This window comes from Coffea eugenioides, chromosome 6 (assembly GCF_003713205.1).
Source record: "Coffea eugenioides isolate CCC68of chromosome 6, Ceug_1.0, whole genome shotgun sequence".
NCBI lineage: Eukaryota > Viridiplantae > Streptophyta > Magnoliopsida > Gentianales > Rubiaceae > Coffea > Coffea eugenioides.
In genome coordinates, this window is record NC_040040.1 from 43312446 (window position 1) to 43325469 (window position 13024).

The window sequence follows — 13024 nt, forward strand, 5'->3', positions numbered from 1 at the left end:
TTAAACGAGCAGCAAAAAAATTAAATTCGCTAACGAAACGTTTTAAAAATATAAATGAGACATTGTTCCATGCAAATGGATTTAAAATGGATGAAATAAATTATTCGGAGTAAACGGGTAAATAAATAATTAAATAAACCAGTAAAATAAAATAAAATAAAAGTAAGAAAATAAAAATTCGGGTCCTCACATAAAGGATATCAAATTTTACAACACATTTTAGCTATTTGAGGTATCATGCATATAGCAAACCTATACATATAAAGGTCAAAACTATATGTGCACTTGAATCATATATCTATACAATACAGAAAAGGAGAGTAATGCTATATGGTGCAAACACACAGTATCACTTTTTAAAATTTCTAATCTATCCTTACACCTTGTTTAGTATGTAGGAATGGCCAAAATGGGAAGATCTTTCCACTCAGAATATCTTTTTGTACCCAAAATGGGTGGAAGAAAATTTTATCATTCTAGTATTTGGCACACAAATCAAAATAGAATGTTCATTTATTTTCCAGTATTTGGTATAATCCATATTTAAATATCAAAACAGAATACGATTAATACAAATTTGACTTAATTGCTCTAGATTAGTTTAGGGGACATAACATTTTTTTTTATTTGTTATACTATGTTATTTGTTTATTTACGTGGAGTTTTAACATTTTTGCTTTCAAATTATTGATGATTGATATTAAAAAATTTTAATTGTAATATTTAATTCATTCTAGCACATAGATTTTTATGTTAAAATTTTACATCTTCTAGTAATATAATTAATTAATTAGCAAAATAACATATAAATTAGATGAAGCCAAACAAATATAATATATTTTTAAAATTTTTTTTATTTTTATATAAAATTAAAAAATTCACAAAATTGCTCAAAAATCAAAGAATAAAGCATCTAAAAATATTTGTTTACTACTAAAAAAGAAAAAATTTATTTTAAACACAAGAAAAATTACATTTAACTATTATTTGAGCTCATCAATATTCTGAGATATGGTGGTAGAGTAAAAGGATTTATAAAGATAAACTTGACATCCTGTTAATTTGCGCATTTTAGGATAAAGTTGGAAAGAACCTTCCCAAGATTTCCAAAAAATACGATTCTAGGAAGAAGTTGGAATGAGCATTTCAAAAGGAAAGAGGTTCATCACTCATATGATCCATACCAAACTTGGAATGGAATGAACAAGTTGGAAAGGCCTTTCTTTTCCAAACCATTCTTGCATGCCAAACGTGGGGTTTTTTTATTTATTTATTTATAATTATAAGGCAAATTGATCCCAATATGTTCTAGAAAAAAATCTCCATAATAAACGAAAAGTTATCTCTTTGACATTAAATTACAACTCCCTCACATTAATATCCTCACATCGCCTCCATGATATTTTTAAATACAATAATTTCCTCTAAGTAGTAACTAGATTTTTTAGATAACTACATATATATATATATATATCTACCGTGATATATAACTTAATATGAAAAAGATAATCATACATTTTCCTGAAATAAGCACACACCTACGATGTGCCAAAAGCACTAGTATCAATTTATATATAAGGCTTACGTCTATAACCCCCATTTCATCGAATGGGTCAAGTCATTTTTTACCCTTTTGCTTCGATAAATGTAGTGGGTTTTCAAGTGAAAATGTGATGAAGATGGGAGCTAGGGACCAAATTGGTGTGTTTCGCTTTTATGAGAGGTGTAAATCCACAAATGCCATATTCTAAAAGTGAGGGACAAAAACCTCAAAATCCAAAATCTGAGGGACATATCAAGCATTTTACCCGAGCTATCTGTATTTCTCTCCCAAATACTCGTACATATAAATACGCCAAATACAACAGGGCTCGACTCAAAATGGTGTGATATACGACACGCCCCTAAACCCCCTTCGGCCTTCACTTCTTAACCGCTGCTGATCAGGTGAGATCATAATCATCATCTCTGTCATCGACTTCATCGTCCGTTTCATTTTTTTTGTTTGTAACTGATTTCTTGCATTTCATTCATGGCGTCTTCTGGACTTTGTTTTGCCTTTGATCAGTCAACTCATGCTAATTAGTGATCCTTCAGATTTCATTCCATTCTTTTCATTTCCGACCCTTTACTCGATTAGGCTTGCCTTTGTTTTTTTCCTCCTCCTTGAATAAGCAATCAGTGTATTGTTAATTTTTTGGTAGGGGTTCTGTTGTTTTTCAGGTAGAAGTATGGGAAGGCTATTCTTGACCAATCTGGAAGGAAACCACTACAGTTGCAAGCACTGTCATGCCCATCTTGCTCTTACTGATGACCTCATCTCCAGGGTCTTTATCCCTCTCTCTCTCTCTCTCTCTCTCTCATCATTTGTATAGAGCTATGAATGTTTAGCTATGTATCTTATTAGTAACTAGTGCTATATTGGTATTTTCTTTTCTTTAATTTTTGGTGGATGATCAGAAATGTGAATGGAGGGATCTGCTGAGAGGAATTGAAAAGATTAATTGTATTAAGTTGTGGGTTTTTCATTTTATTTTCTTGGCTTTTTGTTGCTTCATTTATTGGTGAAAAGGAAATGGTATATACATCCCTCATTATTTTCTGGCCGATTTTTATCCTTGTCAATCTTTTACATACAAGAATGTATGTTGCTAACGTGTAACAGAACTTCACATCTAACGAAATAAAAATGAAAAGAAAAAAGCTAAAAAGACATGTCAATTACAGATTTAGACGGTCCTTTTTATTCTGTGTTGAGGAGTGAATTTCTTTAAGCTATGTTTGGCAGCTTAAATTTCATTTTGTAAAGGGTTAAATTGGACTCATAATTTTGATTCGTCTTCAATTGAATTTGGAGTTTGATGCTGTGCTTTCCAAGCGGCAGTAATAGGGCTATGGTTTTATCCTTCTATTCTCGTCTTATGTTCATTTGTCCCCAGATGAGATACCATTAAGTAAACTGGCTGGTTTGATTTCAGGATATCCAATTTAGTTTGTGGTTCCACATTCTGGTGTTATTTGAGTTGGTTTTGTTGTGCCCTGGCTTATATTTTCTCTACAAATATAAGTCAAGGGCCTGAGGCGGGTTTTGTGTGAATGGTTATTCACCACAGTTTTGTATTTGTGCAACATAGCATTGAGGCTTTTGCTTCCATGCACAGGCTTAAGCTTTAATAACGACCTATAACCGCGGTTACTTTTGTATGCTGATAATTTGTTTTCAGGTGAATGGTTGATAATTGTAGTATTTTTAGTCTTCCATTGTTGCATTGAATACTGAACATGCAGCGAACTGTTTCACACTCTCTAAATGATGGGTTGGATATTAAATCGATATTAAGATTTATGGTGATTGGAAAATCATATATTTTGTTTTGGGGCTAATGATTTCTGAATTTGTGCTTTTATGCTCTTACTTGTTAGTCGCGTTATGGAAATTTCTTAAACAGTACTATGAACTTGGGAGAAAGTCAAATGCTTGAGGCTTTGAAATCTCTCTCTCTCTCTCTCTCTCTCTCTCTCTCTCTCTGAGTGTGTGCCCCTTTCTATATACCAATCTATGTGTGACCCACACCCCAGGTCCCATCTCACCAGAACTGATTTGGAAATGTGTGTTTGTGTGGCAACATGAATTCCTTCTTATAACGAAAAAGTTCAAAATTAGTTTCTGGTTTCCTTGACTTCTTCTGCGTCTTTTGTTCGTCAGATTGTGAGTGAAGGAAAATATGGGAAGAGATTTCTTGATCCAATTTATATAAGTGCTGACTTTGTACTTCCAAATTATTTGAAACCTGTCTGCGGTATAGTTTTAATGTTTCGCAAGAATAAAACAAGATGTCTGCATTTTGCATCTGAAGGGAAACAAAAGAAATGAAAATAGAGTGTCAAGTTGCTATGATGTAATTATACAACCCTGAGGCCATAAATGTTCGATGTGCCAGACAATCACTACCATTTGTTTCTTTAAAATGGTTACTGCTATTGGATCCTCGCACTTGCTTTCACTCCATGACTCACTTACCTAGGTTGTGCATTATCTACATTCCATGGCTTCATTTAGTAGCTTTTTTTGTCTTGAAATGTCTTGACATATAAGATCAAAAATGATACGCCAAATCAAATTATTCATGAATATAATGCTGCCGGCTTCTATTCAGATCTGGCTAGCACTTCTTGGCTCCTTTCTGTGAGTCAACCTTGCCTTTTAAGTTCCATGAGACTCATCTCCATGAAAAGGTGGTTCAGACAGCTACTAGTTGTAGTTGAGTTGACTGAAGGTATTGAACTAATAACTAATAGCTACTAGTTTCCTTGTAGCCAGATATTTAAGAGTTCTGGTTTGATATTAGGCTGAAGCTCGAGTGCTTGTCATGCCTTGTTTACTTGTGCTTTATAAGTACACTAAGGTTCCATGCTCAGGATAATATGGAACATTTTCGGGACTAATATGGTCTCTCCTAGGTTGAACTTTGTCTGCTATCTGAAGTTATAGAACACAGGGCTAATCCAAAGTACCTTGGCTATCTTGTTTTATTTCAACTTATGCCTCCTAGTATCTTTATGTTAGATTTCTGGTCCTTTACACTAACTCATTGTTTGCTGGTCTTTCCAGTCTTTTCACTCCAAACATGGGAAGGCTTATCTCTTTGACAAGGCGTAAGTGTCCTCATCTTTAGTGCCCTTAAGCACTTGATTCAAATTATGGACCTGATTTGCGATGAGCTGCCACTGGGCTGTGGGATAGATCTGGTCAACTGTTGAAATTGGAGCTATTGATGCATGAGTACTTGCTTATACATTTCCATGATTCTTAAGGACTGGAGTGCCAGTATGTCTGTCTGCTCATAAAACTTGATATTATCTTCCACTTCTAAACTAGCATTTTGCTCATTGTTTTCTGTATATCAGTTACCCTTTCCTCTCTTCTCTTGTAATAGCCGAATATATTTCAGTATCATTACAGGATATGTTTGATTTTGAGGTGCACTGGGGCTTCTTCTTTTTTTCTGAAATGTATGAATGCACGTTTCCCACTTTGGTTGTGTTTATGGCTCAATTCCTTGCAAGAACAATCATATCATGCCTGATGCCTCAAAATTGTAATTCAGATTATCCTGGCAATCATGACAACATACTTTCCATTGCTTAACAGTGTGAATGTGACCATTGGCGAGAAAGAAGAGCGGATGATGATGACTGGGATGCACACTGTGGTTGACATATTCTGTGTGGGTTGTGGCTCGCTTGTTGGGTGGAAATATGTGAGTTCATGAGCACTCATTTGTGCAATTTATTGTTTCTCTATACTATTGCTTATATCTTTTCGTTAAATGTCAGGAATCTGCTTTTGAAAAGAGCCAAAAGTACAAGGAAGGAAAATATATCCTTGAAAGGTATCGAGTTAGTTCTGTGGTTATATATTAACGTTTGTATTTAGTACTTAAAGTGTTTGCTGTTTCTTGCTTGATTAGGTTTAAGGTGTTGGGTCCTGATGGAAGTCCCTATGTCTTCAGCCAAGATGGTCAGTTTTTGGAAAGTGATACAGATGATGGTTGATTAACTTGCAAGCTTTTCTAGTTAGCATCCTGACATCTTAAAGATGACTCCTAAATATCATCATAGCATCTTGAAAAATCAATTAGACTATATTCAACCGTACATATTCTGCCTTCTTTTACTGCAGTTTTGCGTCTAGTGCTCAATGTAACCAGCAGACGGTAAATCATTGTTCTCAATTTTTTCCATTTCTAGTTGAATTTGTAATTGAAAAATTGATGGTTGCTATAGCAGTCTTTGCAACTGCCCAATACCATTGAAAGTTTCTATTGGTGGGAAAGCCTGCTTAGAAAGGCCAGTTATACCAAAAAAATCAGCTCAGCATTCTCTTATATTTTTGTGAAAGAATACTGCACAGATTGATTTACTTGTCTTTTGCATGAAATTGAGAGCTAATTTCTATTTTTTTCCCTCTAATCTTGCAATTTTTTTAAATAAATAATGAGACCAATTGTTGTACACTGATTCTTAATTTTTTATTTTTTATTTTTTTGTTTTGAAAAAACAACTCTTTTCTATTTATCATTTTTACTTGCATTACTTTGCTGGTGCGTTTACCCTGGAGTTTGTTAATGACGATCCTGCAGTTCCTTACTTTGGAAAGAGGAATGTCATTTTCTTTCTATAGGGTTTGTTTGGATTGTAAGTTATTTGGAATATTTTTACTGTAACACTTTTTGTGATGTGATGTATGTGAGATAAAAAGGTAATTGGGAAGATAAAAAGGTGTATTGGAAATTATAATGATAATAAGCAAATAAAATTGAGAAAATAATGCTCAATCCAAACAAACCCAAGTGCGGAGATCTCAACCGTGACTGTTCTTGTTGGACCTCTCCCCTTGGTGTTTTCAAAGAATCAGTCATGCATGAAGAAAATACTAGGTTTCACTATCATCATGTCATTTAATTGTTGGAAATAATTGTGACAGGATGCATTAGATTTTCACTAGTTGTATTTTACTATTTAAATGTTGAAAAATCGAATATTGATGGTACCAAATACCTGAACTTTTCCAATTTTCATCCTAAGGTCTACATACTTGAATTATTTGTTGAGTACTTTTTTTTTATAATAAAACATATTTCATTCAAGGATTACTGGAAATCGTCCAGCACAATTGAGATACATTGTTATCCTGATGGCAGATAAACATGCACTAAAATTATAGATTTGCAATTTAACAAATACATAAGATTTGAGAAATTAAGAATAGATCTAAAAAGTACCATAAATTTGAAAAACATTTCATCATAGAATAAGTCGTTGCAGCTCTCTTTGTGCATGCTGTAATCGTCAGATCTGCTAATCAACAGTTGTAAGGTCTAATAAAGATGGTGAGATCTGCCGAGATTGATCCAAATCTGAAATATTTCCTCAGATCTGTTATCCAACTGGTTCAAGCTCAATATTGAAAGTGAGATCTGATGAGAAGACTGAAGAAATTGTAGATCTAACATATAGATCTAAAAAAATTTCAAGATCTGGAAAAGTAAAGAAACAAAACTAAATAAAACTCTTATTAAGATAGTTTAGGAGAGACTAAAACTCTCACTAGAAGAGACTTTATTGAATGAAAGGAAGAACAAAAGACAAAGGAAGAGGAAGGGAGACCTTGGCTTAAGGCCAAGATCTCCTTCCTATGGAGGAGGAAGGGTAGAGAAGGAAACCTAGAGAGAAGGAAGAGAATCCCTCTTTTGCAAAGATGGGACTTAGACAGCAGGTTAGCACTATTTGTTGAGTACTTTTAATTGATTCATGATGGGCATGATGGGCACTCTTTAGTTTACTTGTCACAAATTAGCATGAGTAGCATCAGTTGATTCAAAGTATTTGGCATAGTAAATCAGAAAAGCCCCTTCACGGTAGGGTGGCGGGCGTTGCTTTATTGCTATGGCCAAATCTCAATGTCCAGGTCTCAATCTATGTCTAAGGTGGTCGTTTGTTTCAATAATTTATTGACATGTAATCACCAATCAACAGTGATTGAAAGACGAATTTCATTTAATAATCAAATCGAATTTGGTTTGATAAGAGTTTCAAATTTGATTTGTTAGTTAAATCATATCAAACTTGATCAAATCAAATTTAAACAATAATTTGTGTTTGATAAACTTTTAAGTTTCATTTCAGCTCAACTCGATTAGTATACAAATAAAATTTACATGTAAAAAGTTCAATCTACTAGACATAGATTTGAATTCGACTCGATAAAAGTTTGTTTGAGTTCAAATCAAGAAGGAAACAAGTCAAGTTTGTCAAAATAATTAAACAAGTTTGAAAATTAGAGTGTTCAATATGTTTAGATTTGTTTACATCCCTATCAATTACAGTAACTCCGTGAAGGGGAATTTGGAGCAGTGGAAGACTCTTAAGGAGTAGCTTTCATGGAATATCAGAACTTCGTCGTCATGGTTGCTGCTGCAGCAATCTGCTTGCTTCCTGATTTTCATATGCTTTGCTCGCGTACGGGGTTTTTTTTGGCGTCTTTTTATTTATAGTTAATTTATAGAAATATGAATAATTTAAATACAAAAATTAACAACAATCCTACGTATTCATTCATATTAACTTTTAAAAAATTAATGTATCTTAAACGATCAATTATTTACTAATTTTTAAAAATTTGTTTACAAACTTTCACTATTACATAATAGTGTACATCAAAAAACTGTACCACATATCCAAAACTTGGTAAATAATCCCCTTTCTATAAATATTCTTTTAGATAATTAAAATTTTTATAATGAGCATCAACCATGAACTATATATTAATATTTAATTAAATAGAAAAAATCCAACAATCTATTTTTCTTCATAAACAAATATTCAGTTTTCAACAATATTGGTAACTCTATCTGTGTAACAATAAATTCTCTTTTTTACATTAAGTTGCAACTCATATGGATAAAAAAATGATGTTGTTAGGAGACAGAGCGGATGCATAAGAACAAACAATATTATTTTTGTGTTCTTAAAAACGCTAAATGAAGGTCTGAATGATATTTGACGAGATCCTTCCCGAATTGATGTTTAGTTGAAAATAAGGTCACGTATTTGAATTTCGGGAATGGTATATCCTCTGCCAAAAATGAACTTTACAATCTTAATTTTAGAATTTTATGTCCTCTTCAATTCATGATCTTAAAATGTTATATCCTATACAATTCATGATCCAAGTAAATCACTCATGCTCTTGCAAATTGGAGGAACATAAGAAAAAAAATCAAAAATTAACTTTTTACATTAAAAAATAATATGAGACAAATTTATAAGAGTACAAATTTTAGTTTTCTCGTGTGAACATGAACTCAAACTACAAAAGATACATACAGAAGATGACCACTCGACAAAATGAAATTTTGCTTGCATAACACTACAAAATGTTAAAACAAACAAAGTCATCGAATGCATAGAAATTTTTTTTTTTTTTTATCAAATTCAACTTCCTTTAATCTTCCTTCTTTATGTTTCCTCACATTTATACTAAAATAAGGAAAAAATTGGATGCGTTAAGACAATATAACATTCTCAAAATTTCACAGAATATGTGAAATTATAACAAATAAATTGGTCAAATAGGTGCTAAAGTAAACTATAATAGCTACGAAATACCAAATCACCAATGATATATACATGTATAAATTCTAGAATTAACATACACAAATTTCAACAAGTGAACACAAAGATGGAAAGTTGATATCTTCTCATTGAGGTACGATTTCAACTGAGAAAGGCCTGTTGTTAAGTATATTTAAAAGGAACTATGAGAAATTTTAGTTGATAGAGATGAGGTTTTAAATTTTGTATTTTATAAGATAACAACAATGAGCGAAGAGATGATGAACAATTTGAATATCAATAATAATTTGAATACTAATCAACGGCATGGTGGTAAAAGGGAGTAATTTATAGGATATGTAAAATTTCAATAATTGTGATTTGAAAAAGATTTTACGATAGTTCTATTTGTAATAATTCAATAGAAAGCAGATACTACAGAGATATCATTAGTTGTTTTTTAAAGTTATTTTAAAATTAGAGATAATTTTTAAACATATAATATAATCCAAATATGATTCAATATGGATAAAACTCAAGTGGCGCATAACCTGCAATTCTCTTTAATTAGGCATGCCACATAAAAATGAAAAACAACTCTAATTAAAATAATTACTTATATATATATACACACACACACTACTGGATTAGTTTTTTGTATGTGTAACAAGAAGGTGATTGGAAATGTATTAGGAGTTTTAATAGCATATTTTAAAAACAGTTTTACCTATATATTTGTTCCTTCTTTTAGAGATTCAAATATGTCTACGGATTTTTTAGCAAAATTAGGGTGTGGTTTTTCTCGAAGTTTTATAAATGCAAATTTTAAAGTAAAGCTGTAAGTCTCCTTCTTGTGCTTTTGGTAAGGCTCTACCAACCCCCTACTCTAAAAAGGTGGATTTATTAATTTATTAATGTTTTTTTTTGAAAAAAAAAAGTTCCATCTGAATAGGGCTACCAAATAGGTATAAATATAAAACCATACGAGTCACAGGTGCAATTCCAAATCTTTTTTTCCTCTTAAATTTAGCCGAGAGGAAACATTGTTAATATTTACACCAGAACTAGCACAATTCAAAAGTTTTATGGTCACCAGAATTTGACATAGCAAGAGAAACTCATGCAACTCGTGTATTTATTATCCTCTGACCAATCAGTGTAAGGCCCCGTTTGGGATTTGAAGTTGCGGTACTTTTGGTTAAAAAGTATTTTTAGATGCTGAAAGTACTTTTAAAGTGTTTGATGAACATTATCTCACAAAATTAGGAGTACAGCGTTTGGCATTAAAAGCACTTTTAGCAAAAACTCAAATTTGATACTTTTAGAGTAACTTTTGTGATTTAAAAAATAAAACATCAAATTTAATCATCTTATCCTATATTATGAACTAAATAAAGAGATAAACAGTTTTAAAAATTTTTAAATTACACATTATTTAATACAATAAATACTTATTAAATTATGTCTCCAAACAATATATTTAAAAGTACTTAAATAGTTGATAAGTACTTTTATTAAAAGTTCTATTAAAAAAGTACTTTTCAATAAATTACCGTAACCTCAAACGAATCCTAAATGTTCATTTGAGAAAATCCCTTCTGGGGAGATAAGTGCACATTTGTCTAGCCAGACCTGGTTGGTGTAACCAACTACTGATCTTTGGCTCAGTAGCTACAAAAAAAGGACTAAATCCCTCTTTGAATATATTAGATTAAAAAAATGCTATCGTTGTAACAAAAAAAAAAAAGACGTGGTTGGTGTAACCTTTGTTTGCATTAACTTATAATTTAGAACTTCAAAGTTGTTAAAAACGTTTTAGAAGTTCATAATTGTTAAAAACGTTTTCAAGGAAATGTATGAATTCCATTAGTGGTGCATATATGTTGTTACATTAATCCTCGCAAATTATACAAATCCTAATTATGAAAATACATGGAAGAATTACATAAATTCAATTACTTTTGAACTGAAGTCATTAAGCAGTATAGGGGCAAAGACGATTGTTTGTAAAGTCAAATCCTATACTTCTTATCCCAACTTAAAATGTAAAGTCTAAATTATACCGCATAATTTTTAAATAATTGACACGTATGAGTTGCTCTGAATGGTAGGGAATTATTACATCTCTATTATAACAATATATAAGTGTCAGTGATGAATCATAACTTATTTAGAACAGTATACATTGTTCGAAGGATTATAGTTACAATTGTAACCTTTTTACCCCTCTCCCTCATTTGACCATGAAAAGGTTCTTGATTCCTTTCTTAAATCTTTGCTTTTCCATTTAGAGCCTCTCTGATGAACTTTAAATAAAATGGGGTAAGTAAAAAAGAAACTATTTGGGTAGATTCAATTTATAAATCAGGCGCTTCAAGTAATTGTACTATTTGTAGCGTTATTTGTACCTTCTAAAAATAATATAAACATCAACCATGTTAGTTTATAGCCTGCCAAAGTATTTCCCACTAAACAAAAAACAAAACCAGTTAAAAAAAAAAGACTGGTTTTTTTTTTTGAGCGATTAGGAACTGTAACCAAGATTAGCCAAAAGAGAAGTTCAAATTATGTGGTGTACATCATTTTTAACTTTAACGTTATGTGCAAGGCATACAAAAAAAATTATTCTAAATTTATATTATATTTAAAGTGATTTATGCAGCAAATTACTCGAGTAGCCAATGAACTTTTTGAATAGTAATATTACCCATCAAACTATTAAAACTATAAATTTTGAACCATTTCGTTTGACTTCACCGTAACTTTACCAAATCTAATTATTAATAGTATGTCTCATAAAGCATGTGAATCCTTAAATTTGGCAGAATTAATGGTAGAATAAGACAGAATAACCCAAAATTTACAATTTTTTAGTTTAGTGGATAAAACATACTATTAATAATTGAGCGGATAAAACTTGATCATTCAAAAAATTTAATGGCTATCCAAGTAATTTGCTAGTGATTTAGGTGACTGAACAAAAGAACATGTATTTTATTCAAACCAATAAAATTATCTGAGAACAGTTTAATTGACAACCGTTTCATATCCCATTGCTGTTTTGCGAGTTTCAACGCCGAACCCTGGGCCCGGCTATTATACCGTTATGATTTCAAATAACGACTTCACGCAGTAAAGCATGCTGCCATTAGAATTTAAGAGAAACATGCTGATGGGACCTACGTCAACTATTGAATCACACGGTCTACGAGGCCCACCAGAATATGGGCCCAAAGCGCCTGAGTCGCCGAAGTAATAATGGCCCTCAGATGAAGTTTTGGTGTACATCCCCAGGAAAAAAAAACAGCCCATGTTAACTCTGCATATCCGGGCATCTTTTAAAAGCCAAGTTTGAATTCTTGAAACTTGACAAAAATATGCGTATGATGTTCAGGTGGAAGTCTCAGATTGATTGAAACCTTAAAATAAGATAAAGGATAAAGAAATGGACAGACAAAAGTGGACAAATGTGGCAATAATGCCAACAACCTTGGGTTTGAACTAATGTCTTTGCAACCATATTTGTTAAACATTAGATCCAATGGACCTTTCCAGAAAAAAAAAAAAAGATCCAATGGAAATTCCTTCAAAATATTTATTTTAGCTCCTGACAATAATTATTTGTTCTTTTTTAAAACAGAATAAAAGAAATTCAAAGGGGAGTTGTTGAAGGGAAATTTAAAATTCAAATTAATATATGAATGTATATGTGGAGAGTTCTACAATATCTTTTGGATACGATACTAATAAGTATTAATTCACCGTTGAATGTGTGAAAAGAAAAAGAGATATAAACTTTTAGATGTTTTAAAAATTTAAATTATTGAATAATGTGATAAGAGTTTATTGAATTTATAATCAGGGTATGATATCCAAAAGGGACGGTAGAATTTTCCTATCTTTTGTA

General features: G+C 31.7%; 1 protein-coding gene across 2 annotated transcripts; it reads left to right on the forward strand.

Moving 5' to 3' along the window:
- Window positions 1-1862: 1862 nt before the first annotated feature.
- On the forward strand, window positions 1863-5923 carry LOC113773088 (protein yippee-like At3g11230). 2 transcript variants are annotated; one of them, XM_027317620.1, is made up of 6 exons: window positions 1863-1947; window positions 2224-2327; window positions 4613-4656; window positions 5153-5261; window positions 5338-5393; window positions 5472-5888. In XM_027317620.1, the coding sequence occupies exons 2-6, from the start codon at window positions 2232-2234 to the stop codon at window positions 5554-5556; spliced, it is 390 nt and encodes a 129-aa protein (XP_027173421.1). In that variant the 5' UTR covers window positions 1863-1947; window positions 2224-2231; the 3' UTR covers window positions 5557-5888. The 2 variants fall into 2 exon arrangements, with proteins under 2 accessions (XP_027173421.1, XP_027173422.1); XM_027317621.1 differs by lacking the exon at window positions 1863-1947 and having other exon boundaries at window positions 1986-2327; window positions 5472-5923.
- Window positions 5924-13024: the final 7101 nt, after the last annotated feature.

Bases quoted from the DNA above. Each gene is read 5' to 3' on its own strand.
- LOC113773088 (XM_027317620.1), top strand. From the start codon at position 2,232: ATGGGAAGGCTATTCTTGACCAATCTGGAAGGAAACCACTACAGTTGC. The intron at 2,328-4,612 runs GTCTTTATCCCT...TGGTCTTTCCAG, and splicing joins CTGATGACCTCATCTCCAGG to TCTTTTCACTCCAAACATGG. The intron at 5,394-5,471 runs GTATCGAGTTAG...TTGCTTGATTAG, and splicing joins GGAAAATATATCCTTGAAAG to GTTTAAGGTGTTGGGTCCTG.